At 46.7% G+C, this 24,963-nt stretch overlaps 1 protein-coding gene across 1 annotated transcript; it reads left to right on the forward strand.

The window, feature by feature from the left end:
* Positions 1 to 8,352: 8,352 nt before the first annotated feature.
* Positions 8,353 to 17,408, forward strand: LOC106607675 (CCAAT enhancer binding protein zeta). The gene is made up of 16 exons (XM_014204875.2): positions 8,353 to 8,733; positions 9,627 to 11,149; positions 12,356 to 12,587; positions 12,807 to 12,960; positions 13,181 to 13,269; positions 13,502 to 13,555; positions 13,749 to 13,851; positions 14,024 to 14,092; positions 14,184 to 14,250; positions 14,415 to 14,521; positions 14,645 to 14,711; positions 14,873 to 15,063; positions 15,363 to 15,458; positions 15,556 to 15,620; positions 15,791 to 15,872; positions 16,264 to 17,408. Exons 1-16 carry the CDS (start codon positions 8,560 to 8,562, stop codon positions 16,422 to 16,424), a joined length of 3,234 nt encoding a protein of 1,077 aa, XP_014060350.2. The 5' UTR covers positions 8,353 to 8,559; the 3' UTR covers positions 16,425 to 17,408.
* The last annotated feature ends 7,555 nt before the right edge of the window (positions 17,409 to 24,963 follow it).

Consider the following 24,963-nt stretch of genomic DNA (forward strand, 5'->3'; position numbering starts at 1 on the left):
GAAGATCTGCAAAGAGGAGTGGGACAAAATCCCTCCTGAGATGTGTGCAAACCTGGTGGCCAACTACAAGAAACGTCTGACCTCTGTGATTGCCAAGAAGGGTTTTGCCACCAAGTACTAAGTCATGTTTTGCAGAGGGGTTAAATACTTATTTCCCTCATTAAAATGCAAATAATTTTATAACATTTTTGACATGCGTTTTTCTGGATTTTTTTGTTCTGTCTCTCACTGTTCAAATAAACCTACTATTAAAATTATAGACTGATCATTTCTTTGTAAGTGGGCAAACGTACAAAATCAGCAGGGGATCAAATACTTTCCCCCCCCACTGTTGATAGCTGGTGTTCTGAAAGAGCTTTAAAATCTGGACCCCTACAATTCAGCAGGGCTAGACAATCTGGACCCTCTATTCCTAAAATGATTTGCCAAAATTGTTGCAACCCCTATTACTAGCTTGTTCAACCTCTCTTTCGTATCGTCTGAGATCCTCTTCAAAGGGGGAGACACTCTAGACCCAAACTGCTACAGACCTATATCTATCCTACCCAGCCTTTCTAAGGTGTTCGAAAGCCAAGTTAACAAACAGATCACCGACCATTTCGAATCCCACCATACCTTCTCCGCTATGCAATCTTGTTTCCGAGCTGGTGATGGGTGCACCTCAGCCACGCTCAAGGTCCTAAACGATATCATAACTGCCATCGATGAGAGACAATACTCTGCAGCTGTATTCATTGACCTGGCCAAGGCTTTCGACTCTGTCAATCACCACATTCTTATCGGTAGACTCAACAGCCTTGGTTTCTCAAATGACTGCCTCGCCTGGTTCACCAACTACTTCTCTGACAGAATCAGTGTGTCAAATCGGAGGGCCTGTTGTCAGGACCTCTGGCAGTCTCTATGGGGGTGCCACAGGGTTCAATCCTCGGGCCGACTCTTTTCTCTGTATACATCAATGATGCCGCTCTTGCTGCTGGCGATTCTCTGATCCACCTCTACGCAGACGACACCATTCTGTATACTTCTGGCCCTTCTTTGGACACTGTGTTAACTAACCTCCAGACGAGCGTCAATGCCATTCAACTATCCTTCCGTGGCCTCCAACTGCTCTTAAATGCAAGCAAAACTAAATGCATGCTCTTCAACCGATCGCTGCCCACACCTACCCACCCATCCAGCATCACTACTCTGGACGGTTCTGACTTAGAATATGTGGACAACTACAAATACCTAGGTGTCTGGTTAGACTGTAAACTCTCCTTCCAGACTCACATTAAGCATCTCCAATCCAAAATTAAACCTAGAATTGGCTTCCTATTTTGCAACAAAGCATCCTTCACTCATGCTGCCAAACATACCCTAGCAAAACTGACTATCCTACCGATCCTTGACTTCGGTGATGTCATTTACAAAATAGCCTCCAACACTCTACTCAGCAAATTGGATGCAGTCTATCACAGTGCCATCCGTTTTGTCACCAAAGCTCCATATACTACCCACCACTGCGACCTGTATGCTCTCGTTGGCTGGCCCTCGCTTCATATCCGTCGCCAAACCCACTGGCTCCAGGTCATCAATAAGTCGTTGCTAGGTAAAGCCCCGCCTTATCTCAGCTCACTGGTCACCATAGCAGCACCCACCCGCAGCACGCGCACCAGCAGGTATATTTCACTGGTCACCCCCAAAGCCAATTCCTCTTTGGCCGCCTTTCCTTCCAGTTCTCTGCTGCCAATGACTGGAACGAACTGCAAAAATCACTAATGCTGGAGACTTATACATCCCTCACTAGCTTTAAGCACCAGCTGTCAGAACAGCTCACAGATCACTGCACCTGTACATAGCCAATCTGTAAATAGCCCATCCAACTACCTCATCACCATATTGTTATTTATTTTGCTCTTTTGTACCCCAGTACCGCTACTTGCACACTCATCTTCTGCACATCTATCACCCCAGTGTTTAATTTGCCATACTGTAATAATTTTGCCACTATGGCCTATTTATATTGCCTTACCCCCCTTATCCTACCTCATTTGCACACACTGTATAGACTTTTTCTATTGTATTGTAGCGACCCGCACAGACAGTTGTGGGTTATGTGTTAGGCTATTAGTGGGTTGTGTCGTACTTACCAGTGTTCGCGGGGTCATGCCAATCAACCTGCTATCTGCCAATCACGGGAATGCCTGGAATGTTCTGATACCGGGCAGCCTGGTGGTTGGCGGAGTGGCGTGAAGGGGGGTTGGGCAGGGGGATGGAGCATTGGAAGTTAAGACCGGGTTTAGCCATTGTTCTCTCTCTTACGTCTGGGCTTCACAAGAGAAGGTCACGGTTGGTTTGTAGTGTACCTTTCATTTATTTGGCGTGGGCTACGGCCAAACAGTAGCCTGTGTTAAGTTGGGTTAATAAACCGTCCATTCGTTAACTCCATCCTCTGTCTGGACAATTGTTCCTTCATGATCTAGTCAGGTCATTACACTGGTGTCAGAAGTAAAAACGTGTATAAAAGTTAGCCAGCTAGCAGATTAGGGTGGCTAGCTAACGTAGGTGAGAACGGGGTTGAAAATGCTTCGTGGGAATCCAAAAGTGGAGGTGGAGGTAGGGGACGATTATGGCCAAGGAGGTGCGTGTGCATGGACGTCGGAGGATCTGGCTGAGGAGATCGCCAGGGCGTCGGATCCCAGAGGCCGCTTGAGGGAGGACGTTAGAGTGATGGCGGCTGAAGCGGGCATGAGTGCTTCGTCTAATGTGTTTCGCGCGGATTCTGGTGGGCGGACCGAAGGGGTGACGTCGACGCGGCGGGAATCTGGGGCTCAGGATGTAAACAAACATGGTGGCGCCCAGCCCCCGGCTGCGTCCGTATCCGTTAAGACCCCAAAGTATTCCGGTAAGGCGGATTGGGAAGCTTTTCATGCTCAGTTTGAACTGTTAGCTAATTTTAGGGGGTGGTCGAATGAAGCTAGGGCACTGCAGTTGGCTTTATGCCTGACGGATGATGCTCTGGCCTGTTTGATATTGATTAGCCCCGAGGACAGAAGCGATTATGGTGCCTTAGTGGGAGCATTGAGGAGGCGCTATGGACAGTGTGTACACCCCGGGCTGCTGCGCTCCGAACTGAGTAATAGACGCAGGCAGCCTGGAGAGCCTCTACGGGTGCTAGCTAATGACATTGAGAGCCTCTCACGGCGGGCATATGCTCACATGCCCCCCTACGTGCAGAGCGAGCTAGCACGGGACCAGTTCATACAGGCGCTTTCTCCTACGGAGCTGCGCATACAGACCCAGCTGGCTCATCCTGAGTCATTGCAGATAGCCTTGGAGATGGCTTTGGAGAGGGAGCTGGTGTGGGCTGGGGCTTCAGCTGGGCCTTTGGTGGGGGCACAGGGAGGCAGACCCTCTGGGCGAGCTGGGGGGCAGAGCAGCCCAGAGCTGGAAAAGCCTGCATGCGTGGCTGATATGACAGAACTCATTCGTGCTGTGTCGCTACAGGTGGAACGAAACACACGCCGTGGTCCCCGGGTTTGCTGGGGTTGTGGCCAGACAGGCCATCTGCGCCGGGATTGCCCCAAGTCCCCCGGAGCTCAGGGAAACGGCTCGGGGTCCGCATTGACCGGGTAGTGCGGACCCCTGGCTTTCTATCCCAACCACCACCATCTTCTTCAGGAGGAGCCCACCGGCCCAGACGGGGAAGCAAGGCTCCACTTCCCCCAGAAGCAGACATGGGCAAGCGGACGGAGCCTGTTGTTGTGGTGGGCCGGACCTGTGTTGGGGACTTTTGTCATGTCCCTGTCACTTTGAAGGGGGTGCCCTGCTCTGCCCTGGTAGACACTGGGTCCACAGTAACCCTCGTGAGGCCAGATATTGTACCAGGTTGGATTCAGTGTGAGCCCACAACTGTGCAGCTCCGCACAGTCACAGGTGAGCTGACACCCATGAAAGGGAAGGGAATAATGACTCTGACAGTAGGGGGCAGGACTGTGCGTCATCCCGTGTGGGTGGCGGCTGTGCAGGACCCTTGTATCCTGGGGTTGGACTTTCTTAGGAGCACAGGCTGCCAGTTAGACTTAAATGGGGGCACACTGAGCTTCCAGGGAGGGCCTGCAGTCATCATGGCCCCCCCTAATATCACATACACTCAACCCAACAAACCCTTTACTCCAACAGTTAAAGCAGTAGAGACTCATGGCTGCCCCCCCCTCCCCCACATCTGTGTGTGACTTTTCCCTAGCCCCCCTGTCACCTACGTCTGTGTGTTACATTCCCCCAGCTACCCCCACGACACAGCCCTCCGTGAGCCCGGGCCGCACCCCCCCAGCCCAGCTACCCCAGATGGGAGAGGAGAGGACACTGTCTGCAGTGAGGGAGATATGGGGGAGGAACTGTGTTGGTCTTGACCCTGAGCAGCAGGAACGGTTGTGGAGGTTGCTGTTTGAATTCAGAGACAGCTTTGCGCTGAGTGAGGAAGAGGTGGGTCAGACTCATCTGGTGCAGCATGAGATCGACACAGGTGATGCTCGACCCATCAAGATGCGTCCCCGCCGTATCCCGCTGGCACGCCAGGAGGCGGCAGACAAGGCTGTGTTAGAGATGCAGCGGGCAGACTTCATCGAGCCCTCAGACAGCCCCTGGGCAGCGCCGGTTGTCATGGTTCCTAAGAAGGGGGGAAAGCTGAGGTTCTGTGCGGACTACAGGCGGCTGAATGAGGTAACCAGGAAGGACTCATACCCCATACCACGTATCGATGAGTCGCTGGACCTGGTTAGGGGGGTCCTCCTGGTTCTCCTCACTAGACCTCCGCAGTGGCTACTGGCAGGTGCCCCACTCCCCAGAGGCCAGAGCCAAAACTGCGTTCTCCACTAACAGAGGACACTGGCAGTTCAAGGTCCTGTGCTTCGGCCTGTGCAACGCTCCAGCTACTTTTGAGCGTTTGATGGACAGGGTGCTGGATGGCATCCCCCGACAGCAGTGTCTGGTATACCTCGATGACATCCTGGCCCATGGCAGCTCCTTCCAGTCAGCTCTGGTGGCGCTACGGAGTGTGCTGGAGCGGGTGGCTGCCGCAGGTCTGAAGCTCCACCCCGAGAAGTGCCACTTCATGAGGAGAGAGGTGTCCTTCCTGGGCCACCGAGTGGGGAAGGAGGGGATCAGCACCATGGAGGACAAGGTGGGGGCTGTCCGAGACTGGCCCACCCCCACCGAACAGCATCAGCTGAAGAGCTTCCTGGGCCTGGCCTCGTACTACAGGAGGTTTGTACGGGGCTTCTCAAGCGTCGCTGCTCCCCTGAACCGACTGCTGCCGAAGGACAAGGCCTTCACTTGGACAGGGGAGTGTGAGGAGGCCTTCAACACCCTCAAATGTGCACTGATCGAGGCCTCTGTGCTCGCCCCCCCTGACCTCACCTTGCCCTTTATCCTGGACACAGACGCGAGCAATGTGGGCATGGGTGGGGTGCTGGCCCAGGTGGGGCCAGAGGGGGAGAGAGTGGTGACGTACTTCAGCAGAACATTTAACAAACATGAGCGCCGCTACTGTGTCACCCGGCGGGAGCTCTTGGCTGTTGTGGCTTCCATCAAACACTTCAAGTACTACCTGGGTGGCCTGCCATTTACTGTGAGGACTGACCACTCTGCTCTCCAGTGGATCATGTCGTTCAGAGAACCAGAGGGGCAGGTGGCACGCTGGTTGGAGGAGCTTCAGCCGTATGACTTCACAGTGGTGCACAGGGCAGGGGCACGCCACTCCAACGCCGACGCCATGTGCCGTCGGCCCTGTACTGCAGATGACTGCCGCCACTGTGAGCGGAGAGAGGGACGGGAGAGAGCGCTGAGTGCAGAGGAGGGGGTCTGTGCCACAGTGTGTCGGGCGAGCGGCCCTGTCTGCTATGAGCTGCAGACTGTCGACACGGCTGAATGGGGGCAGCAGCAGGGACGGGACACAGACCTACAGCCAGTGCTACAGTGGGTAGAGGCACAGGTGAGGCCACCATGGGAAGAGGTGACAGCGCTCTCACTCGCGACCAAAGGGTTGTGGTCGAAGTTTGAGAGACTGCGGCTGGCTGATGGTGTGCTACAGCGGGCATGGAAGGAGTCAGCTACAGGAGAGGAGAGGTGGCAGGTGGTGGTCCCAAAAGCACTGCGGGAGGCGTTGCTCCAGAGTACTCATGGGGGGGTGGGGACTGGACACTTTGGGGTCACAAAAACACTCCGCTGCCTCCGTCAGGGCTTTTACTGGGGGCAGCACAAGAGGGATGTGGAGGACTTTTGCCGCCGCTGTGACAACTGCACAGCGAGAAAGGGCCCCCCAGGCCGCTCTCATGCTCAGCTCCAACAGTTCCCAGTGGGGGCTCCCATGGAGAGGGTGGGAGTGGATGTAGTTGGGCCGTTCCCCACCACAGACAGTGGAAACCGCTGGGTGCTCACGGCTATGGACTATTTCACAAAATGGCCTGAGGCCTATGCTCTGCCTGACCAGGAGGCAGAGACCATCGTCGACGCCCTGACAGCGGGGATGTTCAGCAGGTTTGGAGCTGCGGAGTCCATCCACAGCGACCAAGGCAGAAACTTTGAGTCCCGTGTGTTCGCCACCATGTGTGAGAGGCTGGGTATGCACAAGACCCGCACTACTCCACTCCATCCTCAAAGTGATGGCCTTGTGGAGCGCTTCAACAAAACGCTTGGACAGCAGCTGGCCATCGTCTCTGCCAAACACCAGCGTGACTGGGACAAGCACCTGCCTATGGTCCTCATGGCATGCCGTTCCGCTGTCCAAGACTCCACCTCCTGCACGCATGCCCTCCTCATGCTGGGGAGAGAGATCCGCACCCCTGCGGAGATGGCGTTTGGTCGGCCCCTGGATAGCCCTCATGTTCCCCCGGGGCCGGAGTATGGCCGGAGACTCCAGGACCGCCTGGAGACAGCCCACAACTTCGCCAGAGAGCAGCTGGTGAATGCAGGTGTGAGGCAGAAGAGGAACTATGACGTGCACACCCGGGGAAGGCACTTTGTGGCTGGGGAGCTGGTCTGGGTCTACAGCCCCCTAAGGAAAAAAGGCAGATGCCCCAAGTTGGACAGTCACTGGGTGGGACCCTGCAGCGTCCTGGAGAGGGTAGGGGAGGTTGTTTACCGGGTGCAGCTTCCTTCTAGGGGGAGAAAGGTGGCACTGCACCGGGACAGGTTAGCCCCATACAGAGGGGCCGCTTCTCCCCAAACCCCAGGGACCCCCACAATTCCCCTCTCTGGCAAGGACATTCTCCAGGCACCCACCCCCAGGTGCCGTCGACAAGGCTCCAGACGGCCCACTCCCCCTGTCTCCCTCCCTGTGTCACCGCGTGGTTCCCCGGTGCCACGGACTGTATTCCCCGTTCCCGCTTCCTTGTCCCCCATATCCCTTCCTTCATCCCCTGGGTCCCAGAGGGGCAGCCCCCTGCCACGGATAGAGCCCCCTGTTTCACATCTGGTCACTCTGCGACCATCACGGCCACGCAGGCAAAGGAGACTTCCGGGTCGCTTCAGAGACTTTGTTTGTTCCCTCGGGGACGAGGGACTTTGTGGTGGGGGGGCTGTGTAGCGACCCGCACAGACAGTTGTGGGTTATGTGTTAGGCTATTAGTGGGTTGTGTCGTACTTACCAGTGTTCGCGGGGTCATGCCAATCAACCTGCTATCTGCCAATCACGGGAATGCCCGGAATGTTCTGATACCGGGCAGCCTGGTGGTTGGCGGAGTGGGGTGAAGGGGGGTTGGGCAGGGGGATGGAGCATTGGAAGTTAAGACCGGGTTTAGCCATTGTTCTCTCTCTTACGTCTGGGCTTCACAAGAGAAGGTCACGATTGGTTTGTAGTGTACCTTTCATTTATTTGGCGTGGGCTACGGCCAAACAGTAGCCTGTGTTAAGTTGGGTTAATAAACCGTCCATTCGTTAACTCCATCCTCTGTCTGGACAATTGTTCCTTCATGATCTAGTCAGGTCATTACAGTATTATTGACTGTATGTCTGTTTATTCCATGTGTAACTGTGTTGTTGTTTGTGTCGCACTGCTTTGCTTTATCTTGGACAGGTCACAGTTGTAAATGAGAACTTGTTCTCAACTAGCCTACCTGGTTAAATAAAGGTGAAATAAAAAAATTATAATAAAAAGTGCTAGTACATCCGCCTTACGCCAACAACACTTCTGATTTGACAATATTGGGTTAGTTTGTTTTGCATGGCGCGGTGCCCCGGGTGAGTTCACTTCAGATAAATGGAATGGTTTAGAATGTGCAAACGATCTCGCCCATTTTATGCAAAGCCGGTAACAAAACTTTTGATTGGATCAAATTTACTTGTGAACTTTGAACTTTAGTTCAAACAGTCCTGTTTGATACATACAAATCAGAAATACAATCCAGAAAATCCTATAGACTACTAATGGTTTTGGATAACAAAATAAAATACACTAATCTTCTTCTGAAATCAAGCTGGATATGAAGATCACAAATAATTGCTTTCGACGATAGTGAGGCAGTTACTGTACACACTTTCCTTCCAGGTCCTGTCGTTTTTCTACATGCTGCTTTCAGCATGGCACCGAAAGGAAAGAACCGTAAGGCATTAGCCAAAACACATTTTGTGAATGTAAAGGACGAGTTTGAAAATGACAACGATGGAGATGAGGAAGAAGAAATCAATGGAGATGGTCCTCAATCGGACGACGAATTTAATTTGGACGAGGTTTTACGTTTGGGTGGAACCCGAGTAAGTAACGTTATGAGGCTAGCACTGCATGCTAACTAGCACATTTATCCTGCTGCTAGCACTAAACACGTGCCCTTTTCTCCCAAAATATTGAATAAACTGTTTGTTGTTCAACTGTTAATGCTATCTATATTTGTTCGACTTTGTTACGCTTTATCTAGCACTGTCAGTAGTTATTGACGATGATGCTAGGTAGCTAAGTTAGCTAGCTAGTTGCCTTGAAACCCGACGATGAAATGCATTGAATTCTACGTCGTGCAAAAATGAGTGTTTGGATCTGGAAAGTTTCTTTTCACGACCTGTTTTAATAAAATTACATTTAAACATACTCAACCGGTTGTTACAGGGGTTGGTCTTTTGACGGTAGGAATGCAAGACAATATATCCACAGGAAAGTATAATTAAATCACCTTATCAAAGCGCTCATTTTACGTTCAGATTAATATCGCCTGAAGTTTTCGCAGAACCATGTACACAAGCTCGGCACGTATACATGTTTGGCCTGCATGTATTATCATTTTGTGGGCATGCTTCAGGTTATAGAAATCTGGACGCACAACCGGCGTTGTAAAAAAAAAAAAAAAGATTTAATTGTAAGTTAACGTTACCTGTGGATATATTGTATCACAGAGTACCAACTGAACGGACAACTGTAAACTAAGTTAAAATATAATTTTACTCATCATTCTGGCTTGTGGGGGTCTGTAAGATTCAAACGCACATTTCTGGTCGATGTAGAATTCAATACAATTCAACGTCGGGTTTCTAGGCAGGGTACTACAATATAACTAACGTTCGCTGCTTGCAAGTGGTTGTACTTGGTAATGTTCACAGACAAGTCATGACTGTTAAATCACCGGTTTTCTCGTGGCTTTTTTCTTGTCCTGGTGTAGGCTGACTTTGCCCTGCTTGCCGCCATCATTGATGAGAACGAGCTGATCGACGGTGGAAAGAAAGGAGCCATAGATGACCTGGAACCTGGCGAGTTGGAGACATTCATCACCAAGCTGGGCATCCGCTCATACAAAGAACATCAGATTGTCCCAGATGAGCCTACAGAGGAAGAGAAGGCAGAGGCAAGCCAAAAGGAGAGCAAAAAGGCTGATGCCAAGAAAGCCAAGTCAGATGATCAGAAGCCCAAACCAGAGCCTAAAGGCAAGGACCTGCCTACCACATCTACAGTCGAGACAAACAATAAGAAAAATAAAGAGACAGCAAAAAGCGTCCCGGCCACTGGAAAGAAAGCTAAACTAAATGCCAACGTATTTGAGTTTCAGCCGAGGCAGCTGCTTCTGATCAAACCAGGTGGCAAGTGGTTTGACTTGGAGTACACTGCAGAGGGTACCTCTAACCCACAGGATGAGTCTCAAGTCTCCCAGTACAAGGCCCTGGCTATAAAGCTGTTTGAGGCTGAGACAGGGCTCTACAAGAGCAAGAAGAACATGCAGAAGGGGGCCAACTCAGCCTGGATGAAAAATGTGGTCTCCTCAGGGACGCTGGCTGACAGGATGGCAGCCATGACAGTTCTGATCCAGGATGCCCCGGTACAGAGCATAGAGCATGTGGAGAACCTGGTCTCCATGGTGAAGAAGAAGGGTAGTCGCAGACAGGGGCTGATGGCTCTGGACACTCTCCGAGAGCTCTTCATGTCTGACCTGCTGCCAGTGAACCGCAAGCTCAGGACCTTCTCCCAACATCCCTTTGACAAGCTGGAGCAGAAGGCGAGCGGGAACAAGGACGTGCGCGACCGCCGCCTCATCCTGTGGTACTTTGAGCACCTTCTGAAGTACCACGTGGCTGAGTTCGTGGTGGCCCTGGACCAACTTGCCCACGACACGGTGGCAACCACCAAGGCCAAATCTCTGGCCACTGCCCACGAGCTGCTGCTCAACCGGCCCGAGCAGGAGAGGGCCCTTCTCATCCAGGTGGTTAACAAGCTGGGAGACCCTGAGTACAAGACGGCAGCCAAGGCCTCGTACCTGCTGGAGACCCTGCTGCACAAGCACCCCAACATGAAGGCGGTGGTGTGCAGCGAGGTGGAGCGCCTCATGTTCAGGCCCAACATCAACCTGAAGGCCCAGTACTACGCCGTGTGCTTCCTCAACCAGGTGCTGCTGAGCCACGACGAGGCCGAGCTGGCCAGCAAGCTCATCTCCATCTACTTCTCCTTCTTCCGAGCCTGCATCAAGAAGAAGGATGTGGAGTCCAAGATGCTGAGCGCCCTGCTGTCGGGCGTGAACAGGGCCTATCCCTACGCCAAGGCCGGGGACGAGAAGGTGAAGGAGCAGCTAGACACGCTGTTTAAAGTAGTGCACCTGGCGAAGTTCAACACTGCCGTCCAGGCTCTCATGCTGCTCTTCCAGGTGATGAACTCTCAGCAGATCGTCTCAGACCGCTACTACGTGGCTCTCTACAGGTAAACTGCACTTCTAGACTTGCTGGTGTGATCAAGAAGAATGGCTGTACGTTGTATCAAATCCTGTCCAAAAATATTTGACGTGTGTATTTGTTTGCTGTCTGTTTCTTAATAGTTGTCTAATTTATACTAACTTGATAGTATTTAGTCATGGGACCTCATTTTGCACTTTCTTAGTCAGTGTTATAGTAGACATACCTTTGACTACTGAACAAAAATATACACACAACATGCAACAATTTCAACAATTTTACTGAGTTACAGTTCATATAAGGAAATTAGTTAATTGAAGTAAATTCATGAGGCCCTAATCTATGGATTCACATGACTCGGCAGGAGCGCAGCCATGGGTGGGCCTGGGTGAGCATATGCCCACCCACTGGGGAGCAAGGCCCAGCCAATCAGAATACAGTTTCCCCTTCAAAATGGCTTCATTAGAGACAGAAATACTCCTCAGTTTCATCAGCTGTCTGGGTGACTGGTCTCAGATGATCCCGCAGGTGAAGAAGCCAGATGTGGCGGTCCTGGGCTGGCGTGGTTACACGTGGTCTGCGGTTGTAAGGCCAGTTGGACGTACTGCCAAATTCTCTAAAACAATGTTCAAGGCGGCTTATGGTAGTGAAATTAACATTCAATTCTCTGGAAACAGCTCTGGTGGACATTCCTGCAGTCAGCATGCCGATTGCATGCTCCCTCGAGACTTGAGACATCTGTGGCATTGTGTTGTGACAACTGCACACTTTAGGGTGGCCTTTTATTGTCCCTAGCACAAGGTGCACCTCTGTAGTGATCATGCTGTTTAATCATCATCTTGATATGACACACCTGTCAGGTAAATCAATTATCTTGGCAAAGGAGAAATGCTCACAGGGATGTAAACATATTTTTGCACAAAATCTGAGAGAAATAAGCTTTTCTGTGCGTATGGAACATTTCTGGTATCTTTTATTTTCCATTTGAGGTATTTATGAGACGCTCTTATCCAGAGCGACTTACAGCAGTGAGTGCTTGCGTTTTTTTGTTATATTTCGACTGGTCCCCTGTTGGAATCGAACCCACAACACTGGCGTTGCAAGCGCCATGCTCTACCAACTCAGCTCATGAAACATGGGACCAATCCTTTACATGTTGCGTTTTTATATATTTTTGTTTAGTATACAATAATCATGATGTTTCATTGATGCATCTATGTTTTCTGGCTTACAGGAAGCTCATGGACCCAGGTCTGTCTCTGTGCTCCAGGCAGAGTATGTTCCTCAACCTGCTGTACAAGTCTCTGAAGGCAGACATCGTCCTGCGGCGGGTCAAAGGCTTTGTGAAGAGGCTGCTGCAGGTCAGCTGTGAGCAGAACCCTACATTTGCCTGCGGGGCTCTCTTCCTTGTATCAGAGGTCATGAAGGCCAAACCAGGCCTCAAGCTGCTGCTGCAGGAGGGTGGGGTAAGGCCAAGCTCAATGACATCAGCATAAAGTACTAGTTATTTTCATTTTATGCACAATCACATAATGGAACTCTTGGGGAAAGTTTCCCAGGCACGGTCTAAAACTAGTCCAGGACTAGACTTAATCTATATCTGGGAAACCAGTCATTAGATTCATTTATTCTAATGATTTTTGTCGTCATGTCACTTGATCTCACATATTATGATATGATTGCAGGATGGTGAAGAGGAGGATTTCAAAGATCTTAAGGAAGAGGATGATGAGGAGAGGTTTGTAGATGCAGATAAGGTGGAGGAAGGACTGTGTGAGGTCAAACCGGAACTGCCGAAGCCCACTGCATCGTCGTGGGTACATCACCAAAACATTGAAGGTGAGTTTTATTATTAAGACCACCCCCTTAACATTATTTTTCAATTCACACATTTGGGGAAATCCTACACCCAGATGCTTATAAATGCATGTATTATTGTGTTGAAATTACTGTAAACATTTGTTGTAATGTAAGTAGAATTATGTTTTGATTGTGACTCCTGCATATTCAGTGGTCACCTTTCCCCCTCTTCATGCATACTCGTTCTTTTGTTGTCCAGGTGGGAAGGGTATGGAGACCTACGACCCGTTACACAGAAACCCCCTATACTGTGGGGCTGACCACACCACGTTATGGGAGCTGCAAAGGGTGAGCCTCATGACAATGTTGGGTGCATCCCAAGTGGAACCCTTTCCCCCCATATAGTGCACTACTTTTGACCAGGACCCGTATTGCACTAGATGATAGGGCGCCATTTGGGACGCAGTCGTTGTGTGATGAGAGAAAGGTGTTCTGTGTTATGGGCTTGCTTGAGAAAAGTTACTGTACCATAGGATAATCCATTTCTGTTGTTATTTTACGTCATGTCTTTCCCCCTCAGCTCTCTGCACATTTCCACCCGTCAGTGTCACTGTTTGCCAAGACAATCCTACAGGTAAAATTAACTGGTTTTTTTGTTGTTGTTTATATGCATGGGGAAACTTGGTGCTTATTACCAAAAAATTCATACAAAAGTTGCCTGTGTAACAATGGGCCCAAGTGGGTATCAGGGCTAGCCCTCACTATCCCTCTTACTACCACTGTATTTTTCCTGTGTTTAATTCATCCCCTCTGCATCATGTCCTCAGGGAGAGTTCATCAACTACACAGGAGACCCTCTCCAGGACTTCACTCTCAGCAAGTTCTTGGATCGCTTCGTCTTCAGGAATCCCAAACAACTGAAGGGCAAACGTAATATTTCCAACATTTTCAATTGCCTTTTTCTCTCAGTACACCAGAAATGCATTGCATTGCCCGATTCACATTATTAATCAACTGTCTGGTCTCAGTTCATTCCCCGAATCAGTTATTCACCCTGCCTTTTCGTCTTGGTTGAAACTGTTTTCATCTCAATCATTCACAGAAAACACAGACGCTACAGTTATGCAGCCCAAACAGAAGCTGGCTATGAATAACATCCACAATTTACCTGGTGAGTGTGCCTTTCGAATCACTATGAAGAATGATACGGGGTCCCTTTATTGAGCAGAAGTAAGGAACGTCTCCTTTCTCCCATCTCTCAGTAAACTGTGAGGAGTTCCTGTCCAATAAAGAGAGTCAGATTCCTGTGGATGAGGTCTTCTTCTATCGGTGAGTAACAATGATTATATAGACAGACCTTTTGAGTAATACTATCAGATGTAAAAAATATATGTGTATATATTATGAATAAGGCAGCAAAGGAAATTAATGGTCCATTGTTTGAGTGATTCAAGTTCTGGACTGTCTTTAAAATGCCCTGTTCCCCACGCTAGGTACTTCAAGACACGAGAAGCGGAGAAGGCACTGCATCGGCCACGAGGAGATGGAGATAACGAGAGTGTGGATGACGTGGACGATGATGAGTTTGAGAAGCTGCTCGGTAAGTTCAAGGACTCTGAAATGAACGGTTATTGGTCAAAATTCAGGAAATGGGTCAATGTATATCAGACTTCAGGCTCATCTTTGGTTGACTCATCTTTGGTTGCCTTCTCGCCCTATCCAGATTCATACGAGGGAGACAGTTACTTCACTGACTTGCCAATTGATGAAACAGACCTGGACTTTGCTGGGTAAGTACAAGTTTGATAAAGCTTTGCATTCAGATATCATCAGTGATTCATGTGTACACCTATCAAACATGGCATTGAAATGGTTCCCAGTGATTCGTTTTTTTTTATATATATATATACTGAATGATATATCTGACATTTTGTGTTTGTGCATGTTGCAGCAATGTTAAGACCAAATCTAAGAAGGGGAAGAAGGGTGGAGAGGATGATGAGGATGAGTCAGATCTGGATGATGACTTGGATGGTGATCTGGATGATGAGGAGTTGTCCCTTGGCAGTATGGACGAGGAGGACTTTGGAGATGAACTGGAGGAGGAGGGGGGGGCCTTCATGGACCCCGCTGGGGAGGAGGGTATGTTTTATGTCCCAATTATCTCTCCTTCCTCCCAAAGTGTGCACTTGTTCACTTCCCTTCACTAGTTTGAAATGAAATGAGTGGTTTATGAAATATGGTGGAAAGTCCCACTTGCCCATCCCTCCACGAGTGCAGACTTTTTACTCTAGTTTCTTTCAGAACTTGATAATGGTGATATTGCTTTTGGTGGTAATTTAAGTCAATTTTCTTAACTTAAATTACTTTCAAAAGGGCATCATTTTGAATGGCTGTTAAAAAGTTGACTCCTTCAAAAAAATATTGTTTTTCCCTTCAAGATTCAGATGATGAGATGGAGATTCCAAACCTCACTCCAGGTTCTAAAAAGAGCAAGAGGAAGGCATCACAGGATCTTAGCTGCAGTGGGTCTCTAGGTTAGTGGCTGGGCCTCTTCATACTATCGAACTGCTCCGAATCTCTTTTTAGAAGTGTAGAATCTTATCTGACAATGTTGACATTCTTCCATTGTAGGTTCCAAACCAGGGAAGAAACCCAAAGGGAAGAAGGACACGGCCATGTTTGCATCTGCTGAAGAGGTGAGACGGTCATGCCTATCACTTCTCATAACTCGCCGTGTTAACTTAGCGTGCTGATGGCTATCCTATCATGGCTATGCTATCCATCAGTTTGTTGCGTTTAGTTTCTTGTATGAAACTAAAGGATATCACCTGAATGCTAAATGTACATTACATTTCTTTCTCCCCAGTTTGGATTTATGTTGGATGAAAATGCTGGCTCAAAGTTTGACAACATCGGCATGAATGCCATGGCCAACAAAGACAAAGCAGGTAAGCCCTGGCTTAAATACAGTCTATTAAACATGTCCATGTCTTTATTGAATACTACAGTTAGTGCCACCTGACAGGGAAAAAAAGCCAAATTGTGTACGTGACTTTACTCGGTTGGCTAGATACTAGCTAAAAACGACAGCATATCCACATGGAGAGAGTCAGTAACTTCACAGAAGTTTGGAGCACACCCAGTCACTCTATTATTCCTGTCAAAGTTGCACAAAATAGATAGCTCCATCATGCTTGAGAGATGAACTGTTAACCAACCCTAAACCAATACTGAATTCAGTCCATGTCTGGGTATATTTCATATCAAACAGGTTGTTTGAATACAGTAGATGACCAAACTTTAGTAGAGGATGTAGAGTAAGTTGCTCTTCTCCCCCAGGTGTCAGGCAGCTGAAGTGGGAGGCCCAGAGAGACGATTGGGTCCGAGGTAGAGATGTCAAGACCCTACGGAAGAAGAAGGCCATGTTTAACAAGAAGAAACAGTTTGGCAAGCCACAGTTTGGCAAATCAAGGGCTGGCAAAAAGACTTTCAAGAAGTAGTAATCATTTCTGAACCTAAGATCACTTAAGTTTGTGTTCACGCACACTTCTCTACACCGCCTTGGAACAATCTTCCAAGGTCTTGCTCTCGAATCCCATAAACCCTGGCATATTCGCTGGACAGACAAAGTGATGGTATTTTAGGCTGCATAATTCAGCCTAATTCTGAAAAAAATATGTACACTAATTGGTCTTTTGACCAATCAGCTCTGAAAAAGATTTGATGTGATTGATCAAAAGGCAAATTAGTGTGGGGGGTCAGAATTAGGCTGCCTGTGTGAATGCAGCCTAACACTATTTTTTTTGTCTCCAGTTTATTACAAGTCCAACGAATATGCCAGGGTTAATGGTATTTGCGAGCAAGTGGGTGATATGCCAAGGGTGTGTTCCTTAGTGCAAACTGTATTGCCTTTATCTATACCTGTTGACAGTTCCTGGTTTGTTCTACCGATCATTGGAGAAAGTCCTTCATGGCTGTGTGAAATCAAGTAGGCTGAGTTTACACAGGCAGCCCAATTCTGATTATTTTTCCACTAATTGAACTATTGGCCAATCAGATCAGCTCTTACCCATAATTGGGCTGTCATGCTTTGAAGTTGGGCTGCCTGTGTAAACACAGCCGCATTCTCTGTATTGACATTCTTAACTCTGTTCTATATTTTGTATTGGTTTATACAAGGTAAATACAACATGAAAACATTAGCATACTATGTCTGGTCTGTAATAATTGTAACTGAAGATGAAACTTTTTATTATTTGGTGACGATTTTATTGCTGTGCGGTTTGGAATTGGAACGGCTCTTCAAGTTTGTATGTTTTGAGCTGTCTACAGCCCGTACCCTCCAGAACAGAGGGAAGCATGTTGTTCATACTGTTTCTGAAATAAAAATTTACATTTTGTTACAAAGCAAAACAGTACATAGCCCAAGATAGTCAGTGTACATGGCAAATGTCATTTCTATATAAAATGTAAATGGTACCATACCTTGACTTGTGTACATCTTGTAAAAAAAAAAAAGACCATAAGCACCCAGCATACCTGCCACTTCAAGTAGTACTACTCCTTTGAACAGTCTCTTTGCTAACAGTGCCAATGGTTCAGGGCCATCTAGGAAAGAATGAGTCGAATTTGGTCAACAACAAAAATGTAGGACTTGTCTGCCGCCTGAGGTTTATTTGATCGAATATAAGTTCCGAAATGTTACGTTTTTAAGAGTGTACTGATATATGTAGGACACGTGACATCCCGGTAAAAAAAACACTGTCGGATATGCATATATAGTAGCGTCTCTCCATTGAATACAGACGGTTGACGTAAACAAACCTAATCGAATTTTCTAGAACAGACTACAATAACGAGATCTATCCACCAATCCAAAGAAAGGATAGGCGGGAGCGAGACAGCCCGCCGTGCCGCTTTTTGGACAACAACTCCCATTGTTAGGGCGGAGAGACGTATCTTTTTAGTATATCCATGATCTTTGATTCAATCCAAATTCATAGTCTTTATTTTTTATTTAACCTTTATTTAACTAGGCAAGTCAGTTAAGAACAAATTATTATTTACAATGACGGCCAAACCCGGAAAACGCTGGGCCAATTGTGAGCCGCCGTATGGGGACTCCCAATCACGGCCGGATGTAATACATCCTGGTTTCGAACCAGAGACTGTAGTGACGCCTCTTGCACCTTCGGCGGCTGTGCCACTTGGGAGTCCGATTAAGGCAGACAAGTGTTTATTTCAGCAGAGAAGACGCGTACGCACTGACAACCCAGACTTTTCAGTACACATATCCTAACAAAACAAATACTTGTCGTTTTACAAATTAAATAGGTTGTAATATCGGTTTTTATGTTGTTATAACAACCTACATTTCTGTGCAGTACGGAAACGCAGATGAGGCATACAGGATTTCAACTGGATAGCACAGCCACCAAGTCAAAATTGGCAAGGTCTATATTGTAAAATTCATGATAACAAAAATGTGCTTTTTGGTCTTCATTTAAGGTTAGGCAAAAGGTTAGCAGTGTGGTTAAGGTTAGGGTGAATGTTTAAAATCAATTTGTAAGAAGATAAATTGTAGAAATAGGCGGGGTTGATGACTTTGTGGCTGTGGTAACTAGTGACGACCAATATGCAGGGCGGTGTGAAAGCGTTTCTATTAACACTGCTCCCTGCTACTGCGAGGACTCACCACAAGGGGTCACTGTACTCAAGATATAAACAGGCAGGGCATGATAAATCAATTTCATACGATCAAAAAAAATGTACAGGAATGATTGGGGGAGGAAGAGAGGAATTCAATTACCGAAGTCATTTATTTAGTCTATTCCCATATCACCATAGGATCAACAGTCTATAAACGCACACCTGTGCTTCTCTTCCTCCTCAGAGCAAAGATGTCCTAGTAGGGAGGACACAAGGCATTTCCAAGTAGGCTGCATTTTTAAGGAGGAGAGGATCTTATTTTCACCGCAGATCTCCATTTCACCAGAGAGACCACACCTAAGCAACTGTGCTCACAGATAGATTAACCTCAATGCTTTTAAAAAAAACGAATGCATTATGACTGTTTAGTATTATATACTATTATGTGAAATGTTTATAAGGGGATCTACACTCCCCTCCGTATGAATTCGGACAGTGAATTAGGACTGTTTTACTGTTTATAAATGAAAGTATTTTATGTATCTAGTCCCCCTATTTCAAGTAAGTATTTGAACAAATGTATTACAGTTTTTCTTAATCGTTTTGGTTCAATTCTCAAAAGATAATTATTTCTTTCAAAACAATAAGTTCAAATCTCTGAACAATTAGTTTCTTGTTCACACCAGATTTGAATTTCTTATTCATTTAAGCAAATTGCATGTGTTTTGGCAAATGTGTGCAAAAGTGTAAGTACAATTGTCTACAATTTGCACAATAACTACATGCACATGACTTGCTGATTAAAACTGATGAGTTGACTCTCAGTGAAACTGTCATACTCTTCACGACTTCTAAACATTCTTTCATCGTGCAAAATGATCCATTCAATTATCACAATCTGTCAGACATACATGTATATGCCATAAATATCTATGACATGGAATGTTTGTGATGTCTGCTAAATTGGCAAATCACCTGCCAGTTAACATAGTAATGAAATAGGAATCACAATCTTTCCAATCAAGTTTGGAAGCATATATATGGAGCTTGCCCCACAGCACAATCACTACCATTTTTGAACATGGGGGAACGTCACAACCCTGAACAGCAGCTACATGCTGGTGGAAGAGAACTAAGAATGTGTGGTGGTGGTGTTAGGGGAAGAAAGACAAAGAGTCCCTGATGAAATCAGAGCCATGTTATAAATCATGGTCTTACAATGGAAGAGGCAGGTTAGAGAGTATATTTTTGTACCTTTATTTAACTAGGCAAAGTCAGTTAAGAACAAATTCTTATTTTCAATGACAGTCTAGGAACAGTGGTTTAAACTGCCTTGTTCAGAAAGACATCAGGGATTTGATCTTGCAACCTTTCGGTTACTAGTCCAACACTCTAACCACTAGGCTACCCTGCCGCTCCTAAAGTACAGCCTAATGTAAACAGGGCCACAGTGTCATCAATTGTGCAAACATTCCATAGGGAAAACAGGTAAATGTGTACTCGTTCTTTACTTTTGTTACAGCATTTCATTCACAACAATACAGCAACTATTGTAAAGGTAAATTGTAAAAGAAAGTCACAATGTACCGTAAGATATGTATGAGGAATATACAGTAATACAGCACAATTTGAATACAATATACCATCTGTAACATGATCTATTTGTGAATTCTACATGTCATATATAGGACTGCACAACGACCTCATGCTTGTGGCAGAGTAGCAGTATTCAGCCATCAGCAAGAACGAGAAATTTGCAACATGGTCATAGCCAACAATTCCATCAGGCTAAGAGGGATCCGAAGTGCAATCATAAATGACAACGATATCTTCGCAAATATCAATTCTGTCAGCATTTCCACTATAGACAGAGTTTTGAAAAAAAATGACTATGAAACAGCTCTACAAGGTGCCATTTGAGAGGAATCGTGACAGAGTGAAGGAGCTGTGGTACCAGTATGTCTGGGTAAACCATTGGTGTGCACCTGGTATATTGTACAGGGAGTTTTACTGTACTTCAGTGATGCCTGTATATACTTCTTGAAGTTGTTGATACCTATAAGAACAGAAAACATTTATACTTTGCTAAACTGTCTGATTCTTGAATAGTCTATGTAAAACTAACTTTATATTTTGTTTCTGTGTTACTATATAGAAAATAATGTAGCTGGAAGGACATGAAATGACCCACATTCTTGTTTTTGTGGACGAGGCTGGGTTCAATCTGGCCAAAGGCAGGAGACGTGGCCGCAATCTCATTGGACACCGAGCCACAATTGGAACACCAGGCCAACGTGGGGGCAATATTATAATGTGTGCTGCCATTTCTGAGAAAGGTGTGAGCACACATATTCCACACATTGGGCTCTATAACACCCAATTTCTCCTGGCCTTCCTAAATACACTTTACAGAGACCTAATAACAGAACACGAAAGAGGTTTAGTTAGACCAGATTTGCAAATTATGTAATTGTGTGGGATAATGTCAGCTTCCACCGAACCAACATTGTTAGGGAATGGTTTGCTGCGTATGAAAGGATAACAATGGAGTTCCTTCCACCATACTCCCCATCTCTGAATCCGAAAGAAGAGTTTTGTTCAGCATGGAGGAGGAAAATATATGACTATCGGGCACAAGATCAGATGTCTCTGTTAGATGCCATGATTGCTGCTTGTGAGGAGATCACAGGCGATCATTGCAGGGGATGGTTGCGCCACGCAAGGAGATTTTTTCCCCCCTGTGCATCGCAAGGGAAAACATCAGATGTGATGTTGACGAAACTCCTTGACCTGACCAACAAAAGCAACAGGATGTCCACCAAGAAGATGGGAATTTGTAGTGTTACGTACTGTGAGGCGTACAATTTATTGTTTTTTACAGAACTACTACAGGTTTTTTCATTGTTGCATTTTTTTTTTGGCATGGATGTCATTTTGTGGCAAATTGTTTGTTCACTATATATGATTTTATATGTAAGAAATATGTAAAAATGTGTCACAGTATCTAACGAAGGTGGCGCCCCTCCTCGTCGTCGTCGCCGGCCTATTAGCTGCCACCGATCGTTGTTTCTGTGTCTTTTGGTTTTGTCTGTCTATCTCGCACCTGTTTTGTGTTTGTCATTAGTGGGGGGTTATTTAGTGTGTATTTTCAGTTGGGGTTCTCGTGCGGGATTGTTTATTGTCCACTCAGGACAGTTGTGATTGTAAATTGTTATTGTCTATTATTATTGCCGGGCTGCGCCCCGTGCGCTTTTTTTTCCAGTGCGCTTATTTTGGGAAGGTGTTTTCCCCCTGGCAGACTTCGCCACGCGCCTGGTGCCCTACGGCTATTGCGTGTTACTATTATTATTAAAACACAGTTGCTCCGGCCCTCTGTCTCCTGCTCCTGATTCCACATCTCCACTGGTCCTAGACAGTCGTGACAAAATGGACATGCAAATGTGAATTTTCTGTTTACATGTAACACATTGCTACAAAAATACATTTACTGTATACATACAAATGTGCATATCCTTTTTCTGTGTACTACAGTATTGACTTTTCCCAGTAAACTTTTACCTACTGTTGAAATCGGTATCTAAAAAGCTGTGATATACAATAGCATTCAGCTAGTGTCACATCCTGACCATAGAAAGCTCTTATTTTCTATGGTAGAGTAGGTCAGGGCGTGACTGGGGGGTTTATCTAGTTTATTTAGTTCTAGTTTCTTTTTTCTATGTTGGTATTTTTGTTCCCCAATTAGAGGCAGCTGGTCATCATTGTCTCTAATTGGGGATCATATTTAAGTAGTTCTTTTGAGTTAGTGCATGTTGCACCGCTGTCGTCACGGTTGGTGTTTTGTTTATTGTTTGTCTTGTAAAGTTTCACATTATAATAAAAGATGTGGAACGATACCAACTCTGCGTCTTGGTGTCCTTCCTACGATGAACGTGACAGCTAGACAAAACTGGTATAGTACAGTCAGCAGTCAGTGTCAACAAAAAAGTAGAACAAAACTGACATTTGTATATAACAAACATTTCCAGGGTTGACTGTCATGGTGAAAAAACATCTAAACATTTTGACCAGTACGGCTCACACGATGACAAAAAAAACGTTTCATTTTGGTGGCTTTGGCCAATTTACTGACACAATAACTAGGTTTTGAAGCATGAATTAAATGTTTTGGTTGAGTTACTACATTTTGTAGACATGCAATAGAGTTGTGACAATTGGCACTAACAGTTTAGAGAATGTTAAGACTGCTTCACAAAATGAGTCAAAGCGATTGAGAAACTGTAAAGTAGTCAAAAGTTAAGGATTTTGTCCCACATTCCATGCACTCAAATGTCTAACTCAAACTGTCATTCTGCACACATTTGTTGTACTGCGCCGTTATTTGCCTGTTTGTGGCCCACCTGTTAGCTTGCACGATTCTTACCATTCTCCTTCGACCTCTCTCATCAACAAGCTGTTTTCCGCTGACTGGATGTTTTTTGTTTATCGCACCATTCTCTGTAAACCCTAGACACTGCAGTACGTGAAAAGCCCAGCAGGGTGACCGTTTCTGAGATACTGGAACCGGCGCGCCTGGCACCTACGATCATACCACGCTCAAAGTCACTTAGGTCACTCGTTTTGCCACTTCTAATGTTCAATCGAACAGTAACTGAATGCCTCGTCGCCTGTCTGCCTGATTTATATAGCGAGCTACGGCCACGTGATGTAATGGGCTGGTGTACCTAATAAAGTTGCCACTGAATGTATATATTGCATATAATAGCCACTGCTAGTAGCCATGTATTCATCCAACAGTAAATGAAATGTCCTTTGCAGTTGTAGGCTACTATCCATGAGACCTATAGGCCTATACCCTCGTAATGGCTGCTCCATATCTAAAAGCCATATCAAATATCTTGGTTGTAAAACAGTTGACCCTGAGCTGAATATTGAGAGTTGAGAACAAAAATATACCTACAGAAAGCTGATACCCTCCTCTCCTCGACAGGGACAAGAGGAGGAAGCTTCCAAAGCTTTGTTTTTCCGCAATTGCATTTTATAATGATATACAATCAGAACGCAATGTAGAATGTGCTCTTTCTACGTTCATAGGCACCATGATACATGATCTTGGCTGTCTAACTGATTACATAGTCAGAGCAGGTCTCTTGACTGATGCCGCGTTAGACTTTGAATGTGATTTTGCGTGACCTCAGGCCATGTCACCTATTTCATTGTTTTATTTTTATATATATATATACACTGCTCAAAAAAATAAAGGGAACACTTAAACAACACAATGTAAGTCCAAGTCAATCACACTTCTGTGAAATCAAACTGTCCACTTAGGAAGCAACACTGATAGACAATACATTTCACATGCTGTTGTGCAAATGGAATAGACAACAGGTGGAAATTATAGGCAATTAGCAAGACACCTCCAATAAAGGAGTGGTTCTGCAGGTGGGGACCACAGACCACTTCTCAGTTCCTATGCTTCCTGGCTGATGTTTTGGTCACTTTTGAATGCTGGCGGTGCTTTCACTCTAGTGGTAGCATGAGACGGAGTCTACAACCCACACAAGTGGCTCAGGTAGTGCAGCTCATCCAGGATGGCACATCAATGCGAGCTGTGGCAAGAAGTCTTGCTGTGTCTGTCAGCGTAGTGTCCAGAGCATGGAGGCGCTACCAGGAGACAGGCCAGTACATCAGGAGACGTGGAGGAGGCCGTAGGAGGGCAACAACCCAGCAGCAGAACCGCTACCTCCGCCTTTGTGCAAGGAGGAGCAGGAGGAGCACTGCCAGAGCCCTGCAAAATGACCTCCAGCAGGCCACAAATGTGCATGTGTCTGCTCAAACGGTCAGAAACAGACTCCATGACGGTGGTATGAGGGCCCGACGTCCACAGGTGGGGGTTGTGCTTACAGCCCAACACCGTGCAGGACGTTTGGCATTTGCCAGAGAACACCAAGATTGGCAAATTCGCCACTGGCGCCCTGTGCTCTTCACAGATGAAAGCAGGTTCACACTGAGCACGTGACAGACGTGACAGAGTCTGGAGACGCCGTGGAGAACGTTCTGCTGCCTGCAACATCCTCCAGCATGACCGGTTTGGCGGTGGGTCAGTCATGGTGTGGGGTGGCATTTCTTTGGGGGTCCGCACAGCCCTCCATGTGCTCGCCAGAGGTAGCCTGACTGCCATTAGGTACCGAGATGAGATCCTCAGACCCCTTGAGAGACCATATGCTGGTGCGGTTGGCCCTGGGGTCCTCCTAATGCAAGACAATGCTAGACCTCATGTGGCTGGAGTGTGTCAGCAGTTCCTGCAAGAGGAAGGCATTGATGCTATGGACTGGCCCGCCCGTTCCCCAGACCTGAATCCAATTGAGCAGATCTGGGACATCATGTCTC

Source organism: Salmo salar, chromosome ssa06, assembly GCF_905237065.1.
Source record: "Salmo salar chromosome ssa06, Ssal_v3.1, whole genome shotgun sequence".
NCBI lineage: Eukaryota > Metazoa > Chordata > Actinopteri > Salmoniformes > Salmonidae > Salmo > Salmo salar.